This window comes from Tubulanus polymorphus, chromosome 3 (assembly GCF_964204645.1).
Source record: "Tubulanus polymorphus chromosome 3, tnTubPoly1.2, whole genome shotgun sequence".
In the NCBI taxonomy this organism is placed as follows: Eukaryota; Metazoa; Nemertea; class Palaeonemertea; order Tubulaniformes; family Tubulanidae; genus Tubulanus; species Tubulanus polymorphus.
The window spans coordinates 6,100,866-6,126,563 of record NC_134027.1 but is presented as its reverse complement, the minus strand read 5'-3'; the positions used below and the strand labels follow the sequence as shown (position 1 = coordinate 6,126,563).

Here is a 25,698-nt window from a genome sequence, read left to right as displayed (position 1 = left end):
TCGAGGTATATCTAAATATGTTGAAAAAAATAATACGACATAATAGTCATACTTATATGTTACATCTTTGTTTATCATCTACGCTAGTGACTCATATAAGTGAGGCGACGAAACACACGAAATTCCTTTTTAAAACTCAGGCAACCCGAAAAATACGCTATATATACAATAAACTATTTAAAGCAGTCAACAGTACGCTCAATATGCGCTTATTCCGGATCTATGACCAATTTCGATCCATGCCCGACAAGCTCCGAACTATCACAGGGCGCTAAGAAACATCTCTATACAGGCGCTATTTCCTTTGAAATCTCTAACAGAAAACAAGAAATTCATGCAGGAAAACTGGAGAATAATGAGATCAAGCTTGAAATGATCATTTGTTCATTTTGTTACGCATTTCTTACTATTTAGTACTAATAGAAATGATATCTAGAATTCTTTTCATGATTACCCTCTCGTTCTGTACGAGGAAAGCCCTCGTATTCATCAATATTGTTCATTGAAATTCAACGTAAATTTATCGTTCAAGTTGACATTAGCTTATACCAGTTTGTTACATCAATTATATCTACATCATTTATTGGCCTTTCTTCCATATTTCTGATGTTGTTTACGTCTATTATACACTGGCCGATGTTATGGTCACCGTTGAATATGTTCCCTTCTGTCCAAAGCGAAATCTGAAAAGGAGTCTAACCTTAAAACCACGTAAATAATTCTAGCTATATGATTTCATATTTGTTGCACTCCTACCTGAAGGAAATTTCCTTCGTTGATATTTGTGTACGAAAAGCTTTCTTGAAACAACGGTTCCAGACAGAACTTCTTACTTTGCGTTCGACGCTTCTTGAATTTACCGTACTGTCCATTTCCGATTAGATATACCTTCGCATATACTCCTGAAATATTCAATTCAGGTTTTGGAAAATGTATAATTTCAGCAATAAATAAAAGTCTGATAGTTTAGTTCAGTTTAGTTTGATGATGTATGTATATTACCTTGACTATTTTCCTTGAGTTTCATCGGTAGCTTAATTTTGCGGCACTGCACGATGGTCAAGGACATGGTGTGAATGGCTAAATCTTTGCGGATGTGAATGAGAATCTCTCCTGCTATAGATTCCCTTATGGACTCGTGGTCTGTTAAACGATAAGAGTAACAAATTAATAAATTAGATTCGATAAAATTGACGATGAAAATAACGAGATTCTTACCGGAAGATGTCGTCGAACGATCAGATACCGTGGTTTCCGAAACATCCGTCAATCCCGGTTTCAAATGAGCGGGACTGTGTGACGAATCTACTGAGAATTGGGATGAAAACTCAGCGTTATAGACTTGAAGAGAAAATGGACCACTATCGTATGATCTGTAAAAGATGATGCCAACAAATGTAAATATATGTAGTGAATTAACTTCATATCGGTTTTAAAGGGTGGTGTTAACTTACGAACCTGCTCAACCTTGCATAGTTCGGGTTTTGAAATGTGTGATTATTACTCGAGAGTGTCTCGAAGGAATTTGCTGAAGTAGAAGTACTGACATCTGAAAGGGTAAAACTCGCGTTTTCATTTCTTTTATCGAAATATCATTACGCTCCATGGCCTTTTTCTTCATTTACCTGATCTATCTTGTATATTCACTGTTGGGCTGTGTACAGCACTGAGATGACTAGTAATTGACGACCTGTGGTCACTATCGGACGGAAGGAAAGGCATGGCGCTATTGTTGTTGGTTTCTAGAATGCTGTTGACTGCTTGGTCACTAGTTTGTTTTTGGCGATTACAAGAGAAAAACTCGGATGATGAGGATGAAGATTGGTCTGTCATAAAGAAAGTAAACTATCATAAAATCAGGAAATCCGAGCGAATATGATCGACGTTTAACCTAATCGTATGTCTTTATTTAATGCGTTTGACCGATTCATCGGAAAATGTTCTCAGCCAAGGGACAGCATATTCCAAGTTCACACTAGTCAGTAAAACTGACTAAAACCGGGAAATGAAACTATAGATGCGTTCTATTAATCTATAAGTGGTATATTTCAGATAAACATTTCTTGTTGGTTGAATGAGATGGGAGCTGCTATGGGATGGTTCAAACACACGTAAGGAATTTACAACAAATACAACTAAAGCTATAGATAGACATCGATATATAGATACACTGAAAGAGTAAGACCGGATGAAATTATCAAAAGCTCCGAAAATTGAACTCAAGAGGAGGTTCGACATCGTGTTTCTAAGAACTTCAAAATCATGACTCAATCGTCCTTCAATGTACATGAACCGAAAACAGCAGGCGAATAAGCATAGATAGTTTTGAACAGGTTTGGATGACTGAAACCTCTTTTTTATTCTCATCCTTATTAAAAACATGAAAAAACTGATATTCTTAATCATTAAATTTCATCTATCATATGCACGTGCTTGCTAAAGTTTTTATACTAGAATATGATGGTGTAATAATAATCATTCAAATCCCTTACCATATGATCACGGTCCTTATCTAAATGCTGCTACCGAGAAAATCATACGACAATTTCAGTTAGAAAATTTGTAATCAAAGTTACCGACCGAAGATGTTTTTGTACGGAATGTTTTCCTAAACAGACAACCTATCTATTTATCATGAAAAGCGAGAATTTAGAAATGCATTTTCCCAGGAGAATATACGTAGAAAAAGAAATGTCCAAGGTTTAAGCAATTCTTGAAAATGTTCGGAAAGTAAGGGTACTTCGCTTTATTAGCGAACGCTATTTGGGATAGTTATGCAGGCCGCTGCAAAATTAGTGAGCTCATAGCTTGGATCGTCGGACATCCTGTTTGGGAGGCATGCATTTTTTAAGCCGAACAACACCGAATAGATTCGAGACAAAACAAAGATAAACAATGGGTAAAACATGTTTCTAAAACTGGGTGATACAGAGTCCACGAAATCAATATCACAATGAATAGAATCATGATACCAAAATATGTCAATGATATGTTTTTCAAACAGATGCATAGGGAAAGTGAGAATGGTGAATACAATTTAGTCGTAACGACAACTAAAAATATTGCAGTTTGTGGACGAGAGGTAAGGAGAGGTAAGAGCAGTGCTTCAAGTTTCTGTAAGCTGGAACTGAGATGAAAAAGCGTGTGTGGGTTGATGATTTTAAGTAACAACAAATTCATGATATTCATTTGATCAGTGGCGTGACAGAAATTCTGATCTATTCTTATGAAATCTAAGGCCGTATGAACAGTAGGTTATTTATACGAATGATATTACATCCGGCGATAATGGCGTAAAATAGCCTTTTGATTCGTTCAAAATAATCGACTTTATGATGAATTGAATCATCTTGTTTTGATTTTTAGTATATGTAACGTACCTTCCACTTCTTTGCGTCGTGGCCTCGGACTTAGCCGTTCCATTTTTCCCATGCCCTGAAAATAGAGGGGAGTATAGTCGGAGGGGTAAGATAGCAATATTAAGTGAATATCTATAGGATGATATCCCCAAGTTGTCGGCGCCTTTTGCACGTTATTTCAAGATTTATGATTTTGAATATTGTACGATACTATTTCTATGTCGTCGTGGAATAATATTTCTGATAAAAGCAAAATTTGACGGTCTTGAAAATGGTTATGATAACAGTACAAACGTTTAAAGGTGCAGAGTACGCTAAACTTAACAAGGCAAATTCAGGGGAACTTTTTCTATAAGAAAAACATCTGCAAGTACATTAAAATATGCAACAGAAATAAGTACACTTTGATATGGTTTTCGCCACGAAGATAACGTGTTTAAAGTGCCGTATCAATACAAAGTGTCGTTTCATCTTTCCTTGTTCCCACACTAGATATATCGAAGTTTGAGTGACAGGCCGTAAACGTGTCGTGTGTCACGTACGTCACGTGAATTTATCACAATGGTATACACGCCTTCGTATGGTCCTAAAATTTGACAGATTAGGAACGAAAAATAAAATAAAATTAGCAATTGTGCCAAAAAATCAAAATACACCAGACGTTGCAGTGATCTATGTCGCCTCAGATATCACGCTCGAAATATCCGCGAATTCGTGTGTATATTCGACTCGAAGCAATTCACTGTTTTACATGCAAATTCGGACGACCTTATAAAACGGAAATAAATTAACAGTAACCATGCAACCAAGCGAAATGAACTTTGTATGTCAGTATCTTTTTACATGAGAGTTTATCCACTATCGAATACTGTAGAACAATTCGTGTCAAATAAGAAGAAAATATTTCGGCGATTTCTCAACGGAATTCGGTATGTAAAGAAGCGAATAAACACGTCCAGCAAAAGCATGCACATAGCGCGTACGTGTCGCGATTTTCTTACAGCTCGGTTGGCCCTGCCACAGCATCCCCCAGAGAAAACCAGAGTTAGGATGTTCAACATTTCGTGATCTTGCGAAAAGCCCAAGTACTGCCGCCAGGAAACTGCTTTCTGAAATATCACACAAAGACATGGTCTTTTCTATTTTTCTACATCCGGATTTTCCTACGTATCCCAAGCTATATATATATATATATATATATGTATATATCAGGTTACATACATATAACAAATGAAAAAAAAAACCCGATATGATTCTCATGATTTCCAATTTCAAACCACACACAATACGTGTTTGAAAATTCAAAATAACCAATAATATGTCCCTATATGAGGTCCAAAACAAACGTACAAGCAAAAACAAAAAGAAATTTCAAATTCAGAAATAGCCGTTTTGTGCATAAAGGAAAGCGACGAGAACTTCAGTTTGCGTGCGCCTCTCCCAAAATCAGAAGTAGATACGGGGTTACCCACGAGAGGAAAAGTAATTGGTTTTCAGTCTTAAGTCTTACTAAATTAAACCACGTCAGTGCAGAGTTAAATTAAAACACTGGATTTTACAGACAGCGCGCGTGAAGCAGTACATGTCGCAGGAGGTTTCTCTCATTTCCGCTACGACCTATCTTTTCTTATTTTTTTCTAAGTTCAAAATGTTCCATTTTCGATGATGATTAATTGATATTCTGCGTCGATTAAATGTATTCAAGAATAATGGGGAGGACGAGTTTAACGACGAGTTTACAGTGATTTTGATCGTTATGAAAAATCAAACTACATGCACAAATCGAGAAATGAATGTATACACGGTACCGCACAGAAAATACATACATGCCCGACTCGGTGATTTGGCGTTCGCGGTGAAGCATCTCTCCGACTTGCACTCGGTGACCTTGACCTTGATCGGTTATGCTTGTCATTGTTGTTGCCTTTGTGTTTTCGTCCTGTTGAATGTTTACTGGGCGAATTGGAAACGTTCGTCGACCGGTCCGAGGCCGTGTCGTCGATGTTCGACAGACGCAATTTGTACCAGTGAGGTTTATTGTCGATGATGGAAGAATCTGATTTCAATAACAGAAATAGTTAAAAAATGGAAATCACTGTGATTGTCTTATATTTTCATACTGTTATTTATCATATTGTTATCACATATCTGTGTCTCAATCTTTCAAGCAAATTAAACTATAACTTTTATGACTGTCAGAATACATCATCTACGTCACTACTGCACTAACCGGCGAATTCGATATCCACTTCGCCGAGATTATCATGAGGAGAACGGCCTTTTTCGTAATTCCAAACGGTGATTTCCAGTGTTCTTTTCTTCAATTCGCTTCGGGGAGTCGTCATGAATACGAGTGTATGGTGCCACTCGGGATCGGTCGTGTCCGGAATGAATTTTGTCTTCCGACGGTTGTCCGGTCTGCAAAAAACCAAATTGAAATACGAATGTTAAGATCGTGGAATGTGAAGTGAGATTATGGCCGCTTAAGAACACTCTGTATACAACTTGCTTTCCAAAACAATCTACGTACCCACGCCCTGGCAATAGGAACATTTTCACGTATGGATTCAGAACCGTTGCACCGCCACTTTTTGGGACCAGATCCTTGGCTTTAACCACGTGAACACTGAGCGATTCGTCGTAGTCATCAAAATCAAATTGTAGCTAGAAATGTAATTTTTCAAGAGAATACTCCTACATATTTATGAATATTTCTTCGCTGAGAACCAGTATGGCTGTTTTCGCCGAAGATTATGCTTACCTGAATTTCTCCTATGTACTTTTCCTCTTGCATGTTTGGTTTGGGACTTCGCGCCTAATGAAATGTATTGTTTAATGCGAATATGAATCAGAGACAAAATTTCCGACGATTCGAATTTATTGCATTAGCTATATTCAGTTTTTATTATGATTATTTGTCTGCTTGTCAAATAATCAAGGAAATATGAAGATTCTTCGCGAACTTGCAAAACATTCACGCATCAACGAAAAGCTTTATATTTACCTTTTCTTTATGAGATGAACTGGATTTCGGAGAATCGGAGTGTGATAGTAATTCAGCGGATTTGGAATGTCCCGAAATTGGTTTAGTCTCATTTGCCTCCTTTTTATGATGATGTTTTTGTTGCCTGGATTCCTTGTGATGTCGGTGTGGTTTAGTTTGACGCAGCTCCGGTTGTGACTGGGCCGACTCTATTTGCGGTTGTGAAGACGACTGCGGAAGTTTTCGATTTTGCCTTACTTGTTTTTCTTGTCGGGGCTTTTCGTGCGATTGTTTTGGCGTTGATTGCTGTTGGTTCATTTCGTGTTGGGAAGAAGTCGGGGAGATTCCGGGCGACATTCGATTTTTAATGCCTTCCAAATGAGCGGCTAACAACGATGGATCCACCCCGTGTTGGTGCTCTTTGAAATACGAATCTAATACGGAATGAAAATTACGTATGTAAATATGGAGACTTAAATAAACACGAAAATTAGCCTTTTACCAGTTATTCTCAATCGTACCGTAATCATCGTGGTCACTGGCACTTGTGAAGTCAATATTGTCGTAAAGGGAGTGGCAGCTATCGGACTTCAAAGTCGACACTATTGAGTTAGATGATGTCTTACTAGTACTGTGCGTCAGAGAAGCCGGCTGCTCATTGCTGCTCAAGATACAATTATTACTAAATATATACATGACATTTAAATATGATATTAGAATAGATTTAATAAAATCAGCCGATCTATTTTAGTCTCTGTGTAGATAGACAGAATGATGACATACGCTTTAACGACTAAATCAATTTCACCATTCGGTTGCGTGGTTATCTGTTGAACCTCTTCATATGATTTGCCACTGAGTTCAATGCCATTCCACTCGAGAATCTGATCACCTGGAATTGCCGGAGTTCAGTGAATAACAACAGCAAGACAAAATACGAAATGTATCGTAATAGATACGGATAGGAAGCAATGCACATGCTGGTCGCCTGAATATGCATGCCTTAAGCGAATTGAATTCACTCCAAAATCAATGCCACCCTCATACTCCTACACCACAGGTTTTAAATTTCTCTCTCCTCTGATAAATATTGTTCAAAATTAACGACATTAAATACACGTACTCTGGTAATAAAAAATTCAATACGATATAATACGATACATGTATAATATTTGGAATGGAATTGTTTTGAAGTACCGTTATGATATTTTTGTTAATTTGTATTTCATGTTTATTTACCTTCTTGTAATTCTCCGTGAAGCTGTTCACCGACGCCGCCCGGATAGATGGTCTGCACAAACGCTCCCGTGGTATTTCCCATCGTTCCCGGAATTATTTTACCTCCGATAATCTTCATACCGAGACCGTTACCTAAAATAATCCACCAGATATTTATCACGTGGTATTCATATGGTAAACAATCCTCGCGGAAAAATAATCATTTTCAGGAATTATGGCTTCAAAATTATAAATACCGGCGGTAAATTCCGAATCTACTTTGATAGACGTATAAGAAATACCTTTTAATGATCGATTGGGATCTCTGGTCAGGAGAATTCGCTTCGTTTGATATGGATACTTTTTCGGGCGCTGTGGACACGGTGGCTGAAAACGACGTTATGGTACGGTTATGGTACGTTATGGTAAAACGTAACATGTACAAATATATGATTACAATTCTTAGAAATCATCCTTTCATTAAAGACCTATCTCTCACTCTCTAGAGTCGTCACGCGATCTTTTATTATCATTTATGACATATGTAATATACTTTTATATGATCACCTTTTCTTTGACTTTTCTTCTCAGTATGGTGACCCCACCCTCAGTCATGTGCTCCATAATAGGCTCATCGGAATCTCCACCAAAACTGATATCACTTTCCGTGCGATGGAGATCGTTAAAACCTTCTGAAATGCAAAAATGCAACTTACGTACGAATTCACTTGAAAAAAAAGAACGAGCGGTTCTGTTTAATATTCTATTGATAACTATGTACCATGTATACGTTAATTTGTATGTTACTTATATACATGTAATTGTAATACCACATGATGTATGTTTTTTAAAAGTTAGGCGATATATTGAAACCGAGAAAGGTATCTAATTCGGTAGGGAGTCGGGTGGGGTAGTGTTGTTAAGTACAAACCCTCTAGTTCGAAGTAGGCATCGAATTCCCCTGATGTCGGTCGGCTGCTGCTGATGTGGTGTAGGCGTTTGCGTGATTTCCCGGTAAGATCACCAAGAAGAGGCATAGCAGGAGTCTTATCATTGATACTTGCTTCACTGTTCGTATCCGTAGCAACCGGTGAGAAGTCATCAATTCGACCGCTCGACATTCCTGAATCTTTACTAATGTTGTAACCTGTCGTTCTCTGAGGGTTGAGATTGCGCGGATCCGAGTAGAACTGATCGAATCCCGATACCGGATAATACTGATGCGTTGTTTCGACTCTATCACCGCCTCGATGTGAGAGATACTCGCTTGAACTATACGTTCGCGCTTTCGATGGAGCACTTTTCACGGGCACGAACGCGCTGGATTGTAGATACCGATCACGACGACTCTGACGACCCTCTGGTTTTGGTATCGGCGAATCGGCAATCGGTTTGATGATACCTTTAGGAAGTGAATCGCTCGGAAACAGAGCGGCGTTCGCATCTCGGTAACGTTTTCTGATCACCTCATCCTCGTAACGCCAAATATCGTAACGTAACAGCTCATCGTCCGAAACGCGTAAATCGCGGGGTAACGACATTTCTGGAACCCTTCCGTGACTTTGTGACCTGTAACGGATTCCAGTAATGTCAGATATACGCCCTGGTGACTTATCCCTGGTATATCGTCTCTGGTTGTTAGTATATCCGTAATAACTAATCGGGTCGTCGTCGAAAGCGGTCAACAACGACCGTTCGGATCGACTTCCCGCGAGCGGTGTTGGAGCCGCGTACACGCCGTATGTCTCATAACCGCTGTCCCGAGTTAAGTATTCCGACGATCGTGATAGGCGATTGTTACTTCTTGCATATTTATTTTCACGATCGCGACTTCTACCGCGCAAAGTGTTCATCAGCTGATCGTACGAATTAAGGCCCGTTCGGTGAATAGGTCTGTTGTCCAATGCGACTGTATCGGGAGACCTATATTTCGTCCTGGAGAGGTGTTTCCTGAAGTACTCCTTTTCAATGTCTTTATATTCCTCGATGGGTGAGAATTTTGCTAAAAGCGGGTCGGAATTTTGTCGAGTCGTATAGAATCGACTGGGTGATACATGTGGAGAAATGCGACCGCTTAGTAAAGGTGAATGCGAGGCGGATTTCATTAGCCTCATCGTTTCTATCTGTTTAATTTGATCTGCTTGAGCCTGATCGGCCAATTTCATCTGTAGCTCTTCTCGCTGTTGCCTTTCCAATTCCCGTATATCATCTAATTGCTTTTCAAGAGTGCGTATTTCTTCTAATTCTTCAATTTGCCTTTTTCTCGAGTATGTCACTAACTTTAGTTCATCTTTCACCAAATCTTTCATAACCTTTACCTTTTTCGGGACATGTATCCCTCGAATACTGATAGTTTCCTCTCTTGCACTTTCCTTCATTGTTTTTTGTTGTCGTGTTTCACCTATCTTCTTCGACGGTTGGAGTTTGGCAGTAGACGAAGCTGGTTGAGATTTATCATGAATGGGTTGAGGTTTAGGTGTTGGCTGGATGTCTGAAGGCACTTGATTTTCGTCCGTTTTCTGTTGGCGTTTTTCCTGAGCTTTCGATCTTTTCGGCGAATCTCGGCGGATGATTGGTGGTGGTGGCGGGCTTTCGGCGGCTGCTGCTTGCTCAAAACGATCACGCATCGCAGATACGCGCTCTTTGGAAACTTCCACGACGGCTTTTGGCGCCGGTTTTTGTTCGGTTCGGTTGTATTCGACTTCATTTCGAGGAGCAGAGTTTTTCCTCGCGACACCTCGAACTGGTTTTGGTGGCACCGCAGGCTTGTCGCGATCTTCACTAGCCGTCCTTTCCGAAGCATTTCTCGACGGAACGGGGCTTTCGACAACGCCCGGTGGCAGTGGTGGCAGTTTTCGTCGAATTTTTTTCTGTACACCTTCACCAGGCTGACCTGGTGACTCGTTCTGTAAAAAGACAATCCAGCAATGCAATAGAAATTAGCAATTAATCAATATCTCCACAGATGAAGGTTTATCCAGTACGTTATTATAACAAGTCTCTGATCTCTGGAGTTTCACGTATAATCAGTATTCAACTATACGATTTTTAATTACTATTTTATTCAAACCGATCTAAATCACACATCAAACGCACAATAACATTGATGTATACTTTCAACAAACATTAACAGGACTGGCGAGTGACAGGTTTCGGCTTATCAAGTGACACGACTTATTCTAATGCAATATTGGAAAAAGGTTTTTCAATATCGCATCAAAATCGAAAACGGATACTATGCCGAGATATTTGACGAATATGTGTATATGTATCAGTGCGGGAATTTATGCAGAAATTGTTTCTATTAGGCAAATGAAATATATATTCCATAAGATGAAGAAAGGGCTTTTATCGAACAAAAAACCAATCTTAAACAGACTTAAACCCGATTCTTAGATTATATACCCATATATTTACATATTTTGATGAATTCAAATCTGCGTCTATCAGAATTGTATGATGGGTATTGGGCAAACTAATTATCTAAAAATGAAAATATAGATGAACTTGATTCAAGTGAAAGAAACGGTGTCGATCGGGCGCTCATATTATGGTAGTGGATCAAATCCATCGTAAACTGCTACGTGCAGAATGCTCTAATTTAGTATGCATAATAGAAAATGTCCGCATATTGTAAATTTCCCTTTACTGCAGAGAATGCACTAAATCCCAATGTAGGATCCGTGTACTCGTAAATAAATAAATCATTATCGCATTAGATCACGTAATAATCTTTTAACCCGTAGCCATCATTCATAGGAGAATATGATGAAACCGTACCAGGGACTCAACTCCAATTATGCGGAATGTTTAGAACTCGTTTCTGGGTCCAATTTCACAGAAATAATCACTTTTATCGTTATTGAAATTGAGAAGTCATCAATAATCAGAATTTATTTTTGTGAAACTGGACAAGATATAAGCATGTGTGTACAATTCCAAATCAAAGATATATGGTTTTGTAACCAGTTCGTAGTCTCAATACGTCGGTCTCAAATTTGCATGTCTTCGAAAGCATTTTGCATAGCCAGACTTCAAAGGCCCTATGATATTCATATATATTTGTATACTATATTGTCCCCGCAAGATCGATGTTGGCAATATATTTGCATCTTTCGATAAGTGATTCGTGCAGGATTGTATCAATCAATATATATTATCGTCCAATGACGTCCTGTGTATGTTTGACTATTGTGCCGATGATGAGATAGATCTAAGCGCGGCGAATGATAATAATACACACGTCTAAGTTTGTGCTTATAAAAACCGAAAAAGCTTTTCACCAACTACGAATACAATTTGGTTTCAGCGGTAATCGACATTATGGTATTCGCATCAGGGTAACAGATAACGTTACATACGTACTTCGCGAATTAAATTTGCATTGTAATTTTTTTTCAATTTTGTATTCTATAATTTGAATAAGAGACACTGATATTGGATTAGCTTTCTTCGCTTACGTTGTATCTTAGTTATCTATTCATGTTGATTAGAATATATTTTCCATCGACCTAACGTTTGGCATACGCGCCGACCTGTAGCCTACGAATCTGCATTGAGATGACGCGATTCTGGTTGAAGACAGAATAGGAGAAGAGTGAGTCAACCCGCTGAGTAAATTGAATTAATTCTAGACGGAATTAACATTTGACGTATACCAGACATGACGCTAAAAGAATTGATTATGAAGGCGAATACGTCTTTATGAGAATAGAAGTAAAGAATGTACGAGCATACCTTTGATGAAGCAACACTTGTTGAGGCAGTGGTCACTGAAGATGTTCGTTTCCAATCGACGTTCGAGGTAGCCAGGTTGGTTTCTATCGGCAGCGATGGGGATTGAGGTTTCGGTGGTGACGCGTTTGAATCTGGTGGCGTTACAGGTGACGGGTAGATGAATGCTGGGTTATCCTCGTCGGAAGACTTGGTCACTCCTCGCTCGCCGTCGTCGTATTGGTCGTACGATTTCGCCTCCTTTTTCTTTGCAGCTTCGGGTGTCACAGGTGATTTCAGTACCTACGCGTATGCAGCAGAAATAAAACAGATGCAGATACACGGACACTCGCTACAGTATCAACTGATTGATTCATCAATTTTACAGCATCACACACACACGACACGCCAGCAACATGCAGCTATTTATGGATTCATGGTCTGTTACTGATTCGCAGTGGTACAACTCATCTTTCTTCGAAAATTGAGCAACTGTCATTGTATTCTATTTGAGCACAAGTTATGGGAACTTCTTCCAATAGATACACACAGTCAAAAGAGGCAATTTTGTTAATAGCCCAAGAAAGTTGTGGGCTGTGCAAAACGGACCGGAATTGCTGATTTATATCAAGTGATGCTATATATGTATTTGTTACTAACTACAAACGGAATTTTTGACATACATATTCGAACTATTAATCTAAATATTTAAAAAAGATTTGTACATGTTTATCGCCCCTTTATTTCTATACAATCTATTTATGCTAATTGAAAACACATTTAAAATGGTATTTTGGGTTATATTGATGACTAAAGATCTCCGAGAAGTCCCAGTAATCTCATATCTTGCAAAAATTTCCGAAAGACCTATATAATATACGACAATTATGAAATTATGATCAAACTATTGGCTCAATTGGTGGCAACTTTTGTGAGAGAAATAGACGATTAGTGAATTTTCATTTTGAAGCAACTGTATTTGAGAGCTTAGCAAATAAAAGCGTGCACAACCAGCGGAAGTGGGATATTGTTCCGAGACGCCATATTTGCATATTTGCATGTTGGCAATATTGTTTGAATTAACTGGGCTAAAGATATCAATCATGACCACTTGAATTGGTCGATGGTACTGTCGCGTTGGCGTGGCATTGACATACATTTAGCAGTCGGATTTACAATATGTGGTCGCCTTGTTGAAGATGTCGGCGCTCTCGTAAATACACCAACCGTAGTACATTCAGAATACGGAGGCAGTTACCATGGAAACAACATCTCGAACAGGGAATATAGTTTGCTGCCGATGATGATAATACATCGGCAAATGTTTCCTCTTGGGCATAAAGCGTATTTTAAAGCGCTTAACACAAGTCTTACAAGTTTTACAAGCGCTTCATCGTTTATTGTCAACATAAAACATGATTAAACGGTTTAAGGGTTTAATTTTTTAAGTAATGACACGAATTCCGTCTTTACGTAACATGCAAAACTTGGCCATGTTTCATGTCATGCAACGACGAAATCGATGCGAAAAATTTGCATTCTGTGTTAACTGAAATGGAACACGTTAATTTTTCTAATTGATATGTTATTATATAGTATAGTATGGTTGTCGTTTTAACAGTACACCAGCAACTGACTGCGCGGGTCTCATATGCAATGGTTATCATGGAATTGAATTAACTTACACTTGAGGCTTTATGGATAGACTAATAATACTTTAATACATTTAAGGCTCAACGCATTAAATTTGATCAATGAGGATCTTCTATCTCGAAGCAATAAATCAGTCTAATTACTGCAGCATTTCACTTATATAAATTGCTGCATGATATCTATATACGGGATTTGCATAATTAACTGGGTTTTCGAGCATCTGTTACAATGGTTTAAACCGCTAATTATTCGTCTACATTTCGGTCAGTATTCAGTTGCCGGGCCTCAAGGCTAAATAAAGTCTCCGACTAGAAGGTGTATTGGATTTTAGATGCCCTTTTTTTGACGTTTGATGTAAAGCGTTTCTTTTTTCTTTTAAACCATTTTATCCGAGATCGAAATGGAAATTCCTACTCACCCAATATTGCGGCGAAGCATTTTCTTCATCTCCTTCAGCGTGTATTAGCTTAAGAGGATGTGGTTTGGATTTCATTTCTTTTAAGCTTGCGTTCGCAGGCTCCTCGTATTTGCTTAATCCACTACTTTGAGGCTCTTGGACCCTGTTACTTGTATTCACGACGATTTTTGGAGGCACTATGTGTTCCCTGTCTACATTAGCAGTATCAACTATCTCAGATTTTCGGAATGTATCTTCTTTTCGATTTAGTTTCTTATTCTTTTCATTTTCAGCTCTTTCGCGTGAGTCATCTGCATAATCTATATGTTGGGCTTGTTTTGCGGACACGGGGATGTACGATTCCGAATGGGTTTGTTTGGAAGATGTTAAGCCGACATCTGAGGGATAAACATTGGAAGAAGTTTCAACATTGATGACGTGCGTTTCCGACTTTTGCTCTATAATTTCTGTTTGCAATTTACTGTCACTAATTGACGTCGTGGAAAATGAAGATGCCTGTGAAGTAGTAGTTTTCTCAGAAATGTCAATTATATCGCTTCTTTTCACACTACTGCTAGCTTCGTTTTCTGCGTCTTTATTCAGATATTGTTGAAATTGTCTGAAGAACGCTGTACCCGAAGACTTTGCAGTATTTATGGCGTTACTCAACATTTCTTGAGTTGGCTGCGGTAGTTTACGATGTATACGCTTAGCTACGGATATTTCGGACGAGGTATCGGTACTTTCCGATTCACTGCTTCCTCCTGAAGCTTGTACATTATTGTTATTGCTAGTTACAATAGCGGGTACTGGTTCACTTTCGTATATATCACTTTCACTCATTTTCTCTTCGTCATTACCAGCATAATCGGACATATCCTCCATTTGACAAATATTTATATTGTCGCATGCATTTTGCAGTTGGGAAATATCGTCGAAATTCTGATATCGTTTCAATCCTGGTAAAGGAGTATAATCTTCACTTTGGACAACGTACATTTCTTCCTCTTCAGCTTCCTCGATTGAAGGTGATACGTCTTCAATGGGTGAAAGATCAATGACAGGCGACCAGTCGGATGTAGGTGGACGACTTTTCTGTCTTTGCGCGCCTTGCTCGACATCTTTTTGCGACGGATCTGCAAACTCGATCAACTCCTCCTCTGCAAATTGCGATAAGTCTTCCTGTGATGATGTCGGCGACAAGTCGACTGGTTCCACGATAGTACCGCTATCTCTATAGGCCATTAAATCCGTCGGTGACACGCTTAGATTCGTAAGTTGTGCCGTGTTGCTCGAAATGGCGGCTGCATATGCCGCTATATTCAGACTATTGGTATCGTGTTGCGTGGAGAGAACGTCCAGAGAACCTCTTGTAATGTCATCAACGACGATACTTTCAATATTATCACTATTAAACAACGACCCATCCATGGGCTGACCATAGACCATATTATCCATATTCATTTGGGCGTGGTCTAAATTCACTTCCGGTAACCGCATATCGTCAGGTCCAACGCCGTACGTATCTATCACACTGATCATATCCGGAATATCTTTGTAGTCGAGATTTTGATGATCGATATTATCAAAATAACAAGGTCCATAATTCAAAGTGTCCTCATCACTACAATATACCGAGGACCCATCTCCATTTAAATCAGTAGGTGAATGAGGCATTGGCGCTGTTACCTCACACGGTCTTTCATTTTCCATATTCATCGAGCTGATCTGAATGTCAGGAATAACATCGGTTTCATAATTATCCCATCCTGATGAAGTGATTTGCTGGAAATTATTTTGGTTATTAGTTTTTGGGGTAGGATCTGTAATAACATGTTCTTCTTGTAGAAATGTGGATTGCTGAAGAGCGAAAGACGAATCAATAATCACATCTTGATTTTCATAGCTTGGTGACTGGGAAAGTGTTTCGATTTGACATTGCGGAGGTAATTGCTGATCATCTTCCGTTATTTGTGCTGGCAGACGTGGTTCAGGGTGGGCGGGCTCTATAGCAATATGATTATTAGTAGTTCTAGGTTCTGGATGGACTGGGAAAAATCCGAATTCAGTATTTGAGGCACTCGTGATTTCACATCTCTCTTCGTCAATAATTCGTGATTTCATTGACACAGCATCTGTTGCTTCCACTACCATAGCTTCGTGTCTAACTTGCTCTGATATTTGATTGTCTATTGGTGGTTGGCTTATTTCAACCTGCGATGTTCCAAACCTTTCTAACTCCCTGTCAAAACTATCCGCCTGACTTTGGCCGTGTTGTGCGTTCTCGTCGGTGAGTTTCTTATCATTCTGTTTCACGTTACCGCTGCGACTATTGTCACCTCTGTGTCTCTCTCTTTCCGAATCCCTAGCTCTCCTTTGTCTATCTTTGTCTTTTGCTGTTGATCTGTCTAGATCTTGTTCTCGGTCACATTTCGATGTCTCACGGTCTGCTTTATCTTTGCTTCGTTCCCTTCCACTTCCACTCCCACTTGACCTTGACCCTTCTTTATCGGCGTCTCTTCCCCTTTCTCCATCTCGATCTCGATCTCGATCACGGTCACGATTCCTCGACTTCTTATGTTCTCTATCTCTGTCTCTATCGCGGGCTTTGGTTCTCGTTCTGTCCGATCTTTCTGACCTACTGCGCTCATGATCTCGGTCTCTGTCACGTCGGTCATATGATTTAGAACTGCGATCAATCTCCTCAATGTCCACATCATCATCGTCACGTATAATTCGCTGAGATTTTTCTCCATGTCTTCCTTTCTCCCGTGATGTCTGATCTTTACCTTCGGATGATTCTTCGTGTCTGTTATTTCCTCCTCTATTGAAATCTTTCCCCCTCTCCCTGTCATTTGTATCTTTTCCTCTAGAGCCCTTGGTTGAACGCTGAGGAGCTTGTTTAGTTTTATCATCCGTAGGTTTTTGGCGTTTACAGTCAGATTTATCTACGCCTCTTGTACTGTCTGCCAGCAAAGCTTCCGACTGAACTTCCGCATGTCTTTCTTTCTGATTTGCATCGATAAGTGGACTTTCCGAATCTTGGGACTTCTCCTGTCTGGTGAAATTGAGTGTCCTTGGTCTGTCTGAGCGATTGAAATCGCCCTCTTGGCCATCAGGCGTTCTACTAGGTAAATCAGAAACCACTTCGTCTTTTTTCATTGATGATATATCATATCCGTATCCTGCGATATCTGCAAGCATTTGTGGCGCTACGTCTGGTGGAAAAGAGGGTTCCAATTGCGAGTAAACATTTTGTTGTTCCATATTCAGTTCCTCTGAAAAAAAAAACAGCACCAATTTATTCACAATGATAAGGGTTAGATACAATCGTAAAATGGCAAACATTATGAGAAACATTTCTATAAATTTTCGTGTCTTTCGAATGATTATGGACTTCCGTGGAATGATAAAGCATTTATCGGGTAATCAGTTAGATTTCTATCGATATTATGTGAGGAAATGTGAGAATGAAACATAGAAACCGTTCGCAACGCCGATAAAAATTGTAAAATAAAAAGTTCTTTCCAACAGAAATCGACGCCTTGCGTTTTCTCTTTTTCCATTGTATGATTTGTACATTAGAAATTGATTCTACCGTGTTTGTTCAGTAACTTTGTTGGTTTTCGATATATTTTAACCCTTTAGCGCCAACATAATCAATATCTAGTAGATAATACGTAAGGCAATGTAGCAGTTAAAATGAAACTACAATGGAAAAGAAACCAGGACTATTCCACAAAAATTGATTTCTAGAGTGAAATATCAGGTAGGAATGAAATCAAGGTTTCAGGCCAAAAGAGGCTAATATCAATCAATAGATATCTGTATGGATTTAAAGCCACATGTAGCAGCTAACACTGAGCCGAGCTGACTTTGATAAATGAAGCTGTTCGACCATGAACTCCTGTGGGAATTTTTTCAACTGACATGAACTCTCGTTGGTGGCGCAGAGGAAGAAGGCAGGACAACATAATATACCTTTTATGGAGTTTTTGCTGGCGCTAACGTGTTCCCGCAGCAGTTGCAATGATTGCCTATCGACGAACGTTGCTTCTGGGTCATCTAGTGATGACGGCAGTGACCCTTGGCGACTAAGAGTATTTCTAACATCCTTCGTGTCTTCGTGCTCTTTATAATCGTCATACTGCGTCATGGATGTCGTTCGTTCCAGGCGACCGCGCTGAAAATACATAGAATTTAAGTCACAGATTGATTATTAGGATTATTAGATATTTATGACCGAAATTGAAGCAAGAGCAGACGGCTCCGTCACAACAACATTGATATAACCGCGTCTCTGCCACCTGATTCTTCAGCAAACGTGGTTTCGTGAAAAAACAAACTCATACAGAAAAGCTCCACGCAAATAATCATAATGCCGATGTAGTGAAAACTGATGGTTTCGTGTTTAAATTATCGAGTTAAATGGTATCTCAAAGCATTTTCCACATAGATACGCAGCCGTCCAACGTAGCTACTGCAGTCATGTCCCGGGGGCTAAACGAGACACAGCTCATCCTTTCGCTATATTTTGTGAATGCGCTAGAACTATTCGTCATGAACGTATTGATAAAAAGACGACTATTTCTTTACGAATACAACATAATCGAAAAATCAACAGACAAATTTAGATTTATTTTCATACAATATATTTTTAATTCATATTGACTTATATTCTTGTATAAAGTGGATCTATTTTGTATCATAACCATTGTTACGTTTTGGAATTCGACAACACAGCAATCCAACATAATGTATATACATACATATTGAACAAATCTTAAAAGATTTCTAAGAAAAATCAATCGCATTACATCGCAGAAGCTACTGATAGAGTACCACTTGAGATGCAAATCTGCTCCTTATCTCAAGTGAAAAATGCGATGGAATAAAGGAAAACATTGTTAATTCAAAACATGAAGAATATTAGCGCGATATATCACTGCTAGAAAGGTTAAGGGAAAATGATACACGTGACTTGATGAATTAAGTAGTATACAGAAGAAATTATGGCTTGTTGATTTTTAAGGTTTCTGTAGGAACTTCATAACGAATGTATTTGTTCATCATTCATTTACCAGATTTGTGGTCGTGTGATCTTTAGAGCGGTGTACCTGGAGTAATCATCTGAATTCAGATAATTACTCCAAGCGTGTGCGAACCGCCGGATATCATCGTTTACACGAATGATAAAATGATTCATATGAGGCTATTTTATTTCGTGTATAGTACACCGGAAGGGTCTCTCATTTACCATTTCGTGGAACCCAAACCAAATTGACGACTAGGTGCTATAACTCAGGTGAAAGGAAATTGCATTTCCAGAAACGACCAGTCCATCGTGACAAACAGCAACGTGTTAAAGGTTATCGTCGTGCAACCTCTTGCCTAGCTTGCTATAAGAAATCCAAATAATCCACATGAATTATAAATATCCGATATTCACGAAAAGTTTGAATAATTGATTGACTTCATCATACGTTAGAATATACACTCCATAGATTGGCCGTTGCGCTTTTAAAGTTTCAAATAAACAGATTTTCTGTGCTATATGCGGGAGCAATTCCAGCTTATATTGATAATGAATCAAAACAAGATCTCACAACACAACTTCCGAGAAGGATAAAACGCCCTCAAGGGCATTTTCAAGAAGAGAATTAATATACGGGGCTTTATAGTGAACAAATAAAATTATATCATATTAAAAAAATTATGTTATAAGTTGCTTGCATATCATTTTGAAAGCGAATACGTAGGTTTTGTGAAAATAGATCCAGTATTCTGAAAATATTCTATATTATGAAAATAAAAGGCTGCCTTGTTTGGTGTAAGTAGGAGGCAGGTCCTCGATATTCGCTGCACAGAGCCGTCGGCGAGCGTTGTTGATTGTTCGGCGCAAAGCCGGGAAATTCTGGCGTACAATGTTATTGCATAAGACATGGTTCAAGGGACAAGTGAATAAAATGGTTCTTTTGCTTTGAAGCTACGAATTAGAACAATGTTCGCCTCGATGCGCAATTTACGAGAAAAGAACTAGTTACAGCGTCGCGCGTTTTAAATTGCGTATAGCTTGCAGCTGATTTTAAGCAGTCAGGAGCAAAGAAAGTGCTTCACTTGTCTTTCCAAACAAATGTTTTATGCCCTTTAAGCGGCTAATTTTCCTACAAATTATGCGTTGACTTCTGGAAAACGTCAGAAATATGTAAACCCAATGAAATAAGATGCGTTGAATTCTTTAACTTACATTTCATAGAGTGGCTGCTGCTGGATAACGTCAGAAAATTCAAACCGATGAAAATTAGTGTCTGCTCTTCAACCATTGCAGAATATGAGGGAATTCTTCATCAAATTCCCTGGCAAATGTTTGCAGTTGGTTTGATCTTTATCTTAGCAGGTACATTGTGATTTATTTTTTTTGTAAAACAATATCAATTCAGTTATCAAATCATCCCGATTGGGTATAGCAGAAAATAAAAATTCCTTTTTATTCACACATAATTCACTAACATAAAATGACACTACGAGAGAAGCCGCGACCGACCTGTATTCATTCTAGTTATTTTTTTCGTCTAAATAATTTTTTTTGGTGAAAAATTCCATGAGAAACGAATAAAAATGAAGCATATAGGAATGGTTTGAGAGATAATGCACATAGATATGGATAGATAACTAAAATACGACAAGAATGGAATAATAATTTTTTCAAAAATTGAAAATTCAAGTATGAAAAGAAAGATGCCGTGAAAAGGAAAAAAATCATCCATGCATTAACATGTTTAGAAGACGAATAAAGATATATGAAAGAAAATGAAAAAAAAAATTTAGAACGTGGCTGAAGGTATGGGCCGCGGCTTACCTTGCAATATTTCACGGGGAGAGTATCAAGTTGCTTAAAATTTGGGCGTTGTCTAAAGCCGTGAAACCAAAGGCCCGAACTCTGTACAAGGTGCCTACGTTTGTGGCACATGATGCATAGCCAATCTTGAAGCTGTGGAAATAAACGGGAAACATGTCTAAAAATAAATACAAAGAAAGCAATAGCTTCTACTCTATGTGGTAATAATAATGATAATAATGATAATAATGATGATAATGAACATATATGTATGAATATCAAATTTTTCCATAGCAGTGAATGTAAATGAAAATGATGTTTCTTGATGTAGCCTATGCACGTTCGTGTGTGATTCATGAGCATGAATGATTTCAAGCGAAAACCGATCGAGGGCGGAGATTTTTGAGTTGTCTTACAGATGTAGCCATATGGTGGGAAAATCGAAGGATTTATTTCATTGTTCCCAAATTTCCGAAGCGTTTTAGTCTATTCCTCAACAAAATACAAAGATAATACATTTTGTAAGGTACGTAAAAACAATAATACATCGGCAAAACTTCACCTCCTCGGGATTCCAGTTTAGAATCTAAGTACATTAATAGTGATTAAGTAAGCTAACTACTATATATATGTTGTAAATGATTTAATATTTTCATGCTTCATATTTCCCTGGTTTGTATATGAGTACTTTACTTAGAATCGTTTTTTCCTTGGATAGGAGGTGTGGCTGGTTATTACGTAAACGTGACGGCTCAGAATTCGAAATTAACATTATTTATTAATGGAAGCCGAGTCAGTATAGAGAAAGGCTGTTGACACGAAACATTTTCCGCTTTTCCGTAGATCCCCGGCACTTATCTCAATATTTTAACGGGAGCTAATAATGTCTTCTGTACTGAAGTTTCAGTATTGTTTGATGTATGGCGTCGCACCAAGAATATATGATTAATCTAGAATAGAAACCTCACTTAATAACACATTATAGTCGAAAAAATAATTCAGTTACCTAAGTATATATCAAATATGATTCAATTCAAATAAAGTATATTTTCGAGCAATTTTCGAGGTTAGGGATATAAGATTGATTGTTATTAAAAAGCAAGAGCATTACGCTATACTACTACGATAACGGCTGCATGATAATCTGCAATCATAGAGGGATTCTCAATGAAAATATAGGAGATATTACTCCTTCGTCAAGGGAGAGTGGTTACGTGATTCAACACGATGGCCGTGTTCTGAATGAAAGAAAGTGATTTATCATGTCGGGTTAAACCTGTCAAATCGACTTTCACTTTCGAGCCGGCGGCCGGGCAAGACGCAAAATTAGCAAACATGAGACGAAAAACACAAACACACAATAATTATATATAAGAACACATTTCGACAACCCCCATCCATATCGTCGAAAAGTTCGAAAAAATGTAGTACTTACCGATGACGTCATCGAACCTTCCAGTTCGGCACAATGTTCGCAGACGATTCGTTCACAGTCGCTACATTGGATCTGACCTGTTATATCAGTCACTGAATCCAAATTCACAGCATTTACGTGGCACACCGGACATAGCTGTATCGTGTTGATATTCTTTTCTTCTTGCTGATGTTCTATCGACGTTTTTCTCTCGAATCGCTGTTCTATTTGTGAAATATCCGATTCCAAACCACTGTAAAGCATAAGTGAGTATTTGAGAGAAATAACGTCTTTTAGAAATAGTGTGCAAATGATCGTAGCGTAAATTCAAGAATCATTGTCAGCTGCAGCAATTGGTTCTTATATGGAACTATGTGTATCTTATAGTCATCTTATTTGTTTGCCTATTTCTATTTTCGCCTGTTACATGTTCCGGGATAACTCGGCGATATATGTGCTCCGCGGGCTAAGGATCGAATATAGATTGATATATAAATTACAACAAAACACATCGTCTATACTATACATGTGCATAGCTTTCATAATTGACTGAAAATAAAACAAAACTAGTACTTTATATACACGTCAGAATCGCAGATTACCGTATAACAAAAGGGCAGACAAATGTTAGAAATATAATGAATAATCATCATATTTTTAAAGCAAATTTTCGCTTTCGATTTGAAGTATATTATAAGCATAGAGACAATTTGTGAAAACGATCGTAGGCTAATATGTATACATTTCCATGTGAAATACCACTTTATATCTGTCATTTGTTTCGTATAGATAATTTTCTCATCATCATCTGTAACCTACAGCGTTGTTATGGCGATGTTCTAGATAATAAACAGGGTGTCAAATTAAGTGATCATTGTATTGTGACTTTAGATGAGCCAAACGGATGATCGAATCTACAATTTTTACGCACACTTTAAAAAAAACTATATTCATCAGTTCCTCGTAATTAGCCAATTGAACTTATTGTAAATATATTGTATATATGTTTGAACCTTGGCGGATTTTTTTCTATCCAATTCTTTTGTGGATTAATTTTCGCTCAGTTCTATAGAATTCCTTTTCTTCTTTTCTATCCAGGTTAGTAAAATGTTAAGTAAGGTCGTTATATTTAGTACTGGGAGTCGATATGTGCTACCGTTCTTCCCACTGATAGCGTCTATTCGTTTGACGAACGAGAATTCATGGTAGTTTAATGCAGGACAGTTTGAATAGCGAGGCGTCGTAACCACCAGATTGATGGTAATGTTAACTGCGCTGCTATCAATTCAATCCTGAGAGGAGATGGAGGGAGAGAGTGATGTATAATTAATGAAAGGACCCGTGGAGTGGTTTCAATTTGATTTAAACCGACCGTGGTCGTTTGGCCGTTGAAACTTCGACATTATTGGTCATATATATCGAATATCCAATCGGACTTTATCTGATGTAACTAGCCGTAATGGTCATATGAATTAGGTTATTCATCTAAATGCAGATTTGGTCGCATGAACACAATGAACTTTTCGTGATTTTTGTGTCCAAAAGCTTCAATTTGGTATAAATCAAGTGTCGGTTTGATGCCTAGGGTAAACTTGATCAATATTAACCTATTACCGAAAGCGACATAATGTGTTCTTTAAGTCAAAAGTAATCCACGAAGGATGAAACTGAATCCAGACTTTTGTAACAAGATATTCGAGCCGTCTGTTGGTATTACCCTGGTAACGCAGCAACTGCGGATTGCGGCAAAATCTATAGCATTTATCAACGCATTTGTATGTGCTGACTGATGTCTAATTGTGTGATAACAATTCTCAATAGACCTTGCATCTTGCATGTACAAAATACCTATACATTATGTTTAAAAAATGACAACATTTTGCTCCCTAGAATTGTATTGAATTTATGCTTATAAGATACATTTCTTTGCTAGTGCGTTAACAAAAACGTAAGACATGAAGAATCATCGCTTTTTATCAACGTTTATAAAAATCACTATCATTGCCGAATTCTCTTCTGCCTTCTCAAGGTGCAAAAATTTTGTTCTTACAGTTGTGACGTTTTCGAATTGTAGAAAACGTTTTCCAAATGAGATATGCTGGTCTTCTATTTTTATACTTAGAAGCTTTTCATTTTAGAGACTTATCATTTTTGTTCTTTTACTGAATTTATTCTTAAATGAAGGAAATTGCTTGTCCAATTTTCTTATTATACATGTGTGCTTCTAGAGCTTACCCAATTCTTTCGTCTTCTACTTGTTCTAAGGCCTTGGCCCTGGCTATGACCGATGCGATTTGCATGCGTTCCTCTTCGGTCAAATGACTGAGGTCCGGTTCTGGTGGCGTTACCGGAGAATTTTGTATACTAGATGCGTTCGACCATCTTCGAGATGGGATCGACTGGTTTGACATATAATCCACGTATTCCGATGTCGGGGTTAAATCCAACGAATTCGGCTGCGAGGAATTCTCATTTCCCATGATGACGGTCTCAACGGAGTCCTTTGAAAGATTTACAAACCCTCACCCGCCAAACTGTATCTACGATAGCGATAATGCATGAATCAAGTCCTCCAGTCAAGCTCCGTCGAAGTTACATTTGGCTCGGTTGACGACGCTGGTTTGTTAAATAAACGCCGGCCTAAAACAAACGCGTTGAATTATGCTAATGGCGAACGACTCCGGTGAAGCACCATCAGAATGGCGGCTTGTTGCAGCGACATGAATCACATCAGCAGCGGGGAGAGATGGATTCATGCGGATGCTGGAATCGATAATGATACCCTGGCAAATGCTGCGCGACAATACGAAATGGAATGCCTCAGTTACATAGATTCACCAGCAATTACCAATAATAATAAATACTGTCGCACACAGAATATTTTGGTATGGAGTGTACGTACATATGAATGCGTAAAACTACAACAACGAATTATCAACATCAGAAATAATTCGTGATAACGACGTCCATTCATTGTGACTATAAGTTAATAAATACTGTACGTAAAATAAACAAATAAAAAATGTGTGGACTAGAGGTACATAGCGCAGAACTTCGTCTTCAAATAATTGGATACTTTTTTGGCTATACATCAAATTGAACTTTAGTATATACGTCTATTAA

At 38.3% G+C, this 25,698-nt stretch overlaps 1 protein-coding gene across 1 annotated transcript; it reads right to left on the bottom strand.

Annotated features, from left to right (window-relative positions):
* Positions 1-25,163, bottom strand: LOC141901256 (uncharacterized). Its single transcript, XM_074788383.1, has 25 exons — positions 24,811-25,163; positions 22,597-22,828; positions 21,183-21,314; positions 18,305-18,506; positions 14,345-17,601; positions 12,298-12,576; positions 8,471-10,466; positions 8,140-8,255; positions 7,863-7,947; positions 7,582-7,713; positions 7,122-7,234; positions 6,864-6,993; positions 6,364-6,776; positions 6,121-6,174; positions 5,890-6,023; positions 5,590-5,777; positions 5,186-5,415; positions 4,361-4,468; positions 3,381-3,435; positions 1,626-1,826; positions 1,459-1,549; positions 1,219-1,373; positions 1,003-1,143; positions 757-902; positions 1-683 (listed from the first exon to the last, which is right to left on the bottom strand). Exons 1-25 carry the CDS (start codon positions 25,053-25,055, stop codon positions 528-530), a joined length of 8,991 nt encoding a protein of 2,996 aa, XP_074644484.1. The 5' UTR covers positions 25,056-25,163; the 3' UTR covers positions 1-527.
* Between the last annotated feature and the right edge of the window lie 535 nt (positions 25,164-25,698).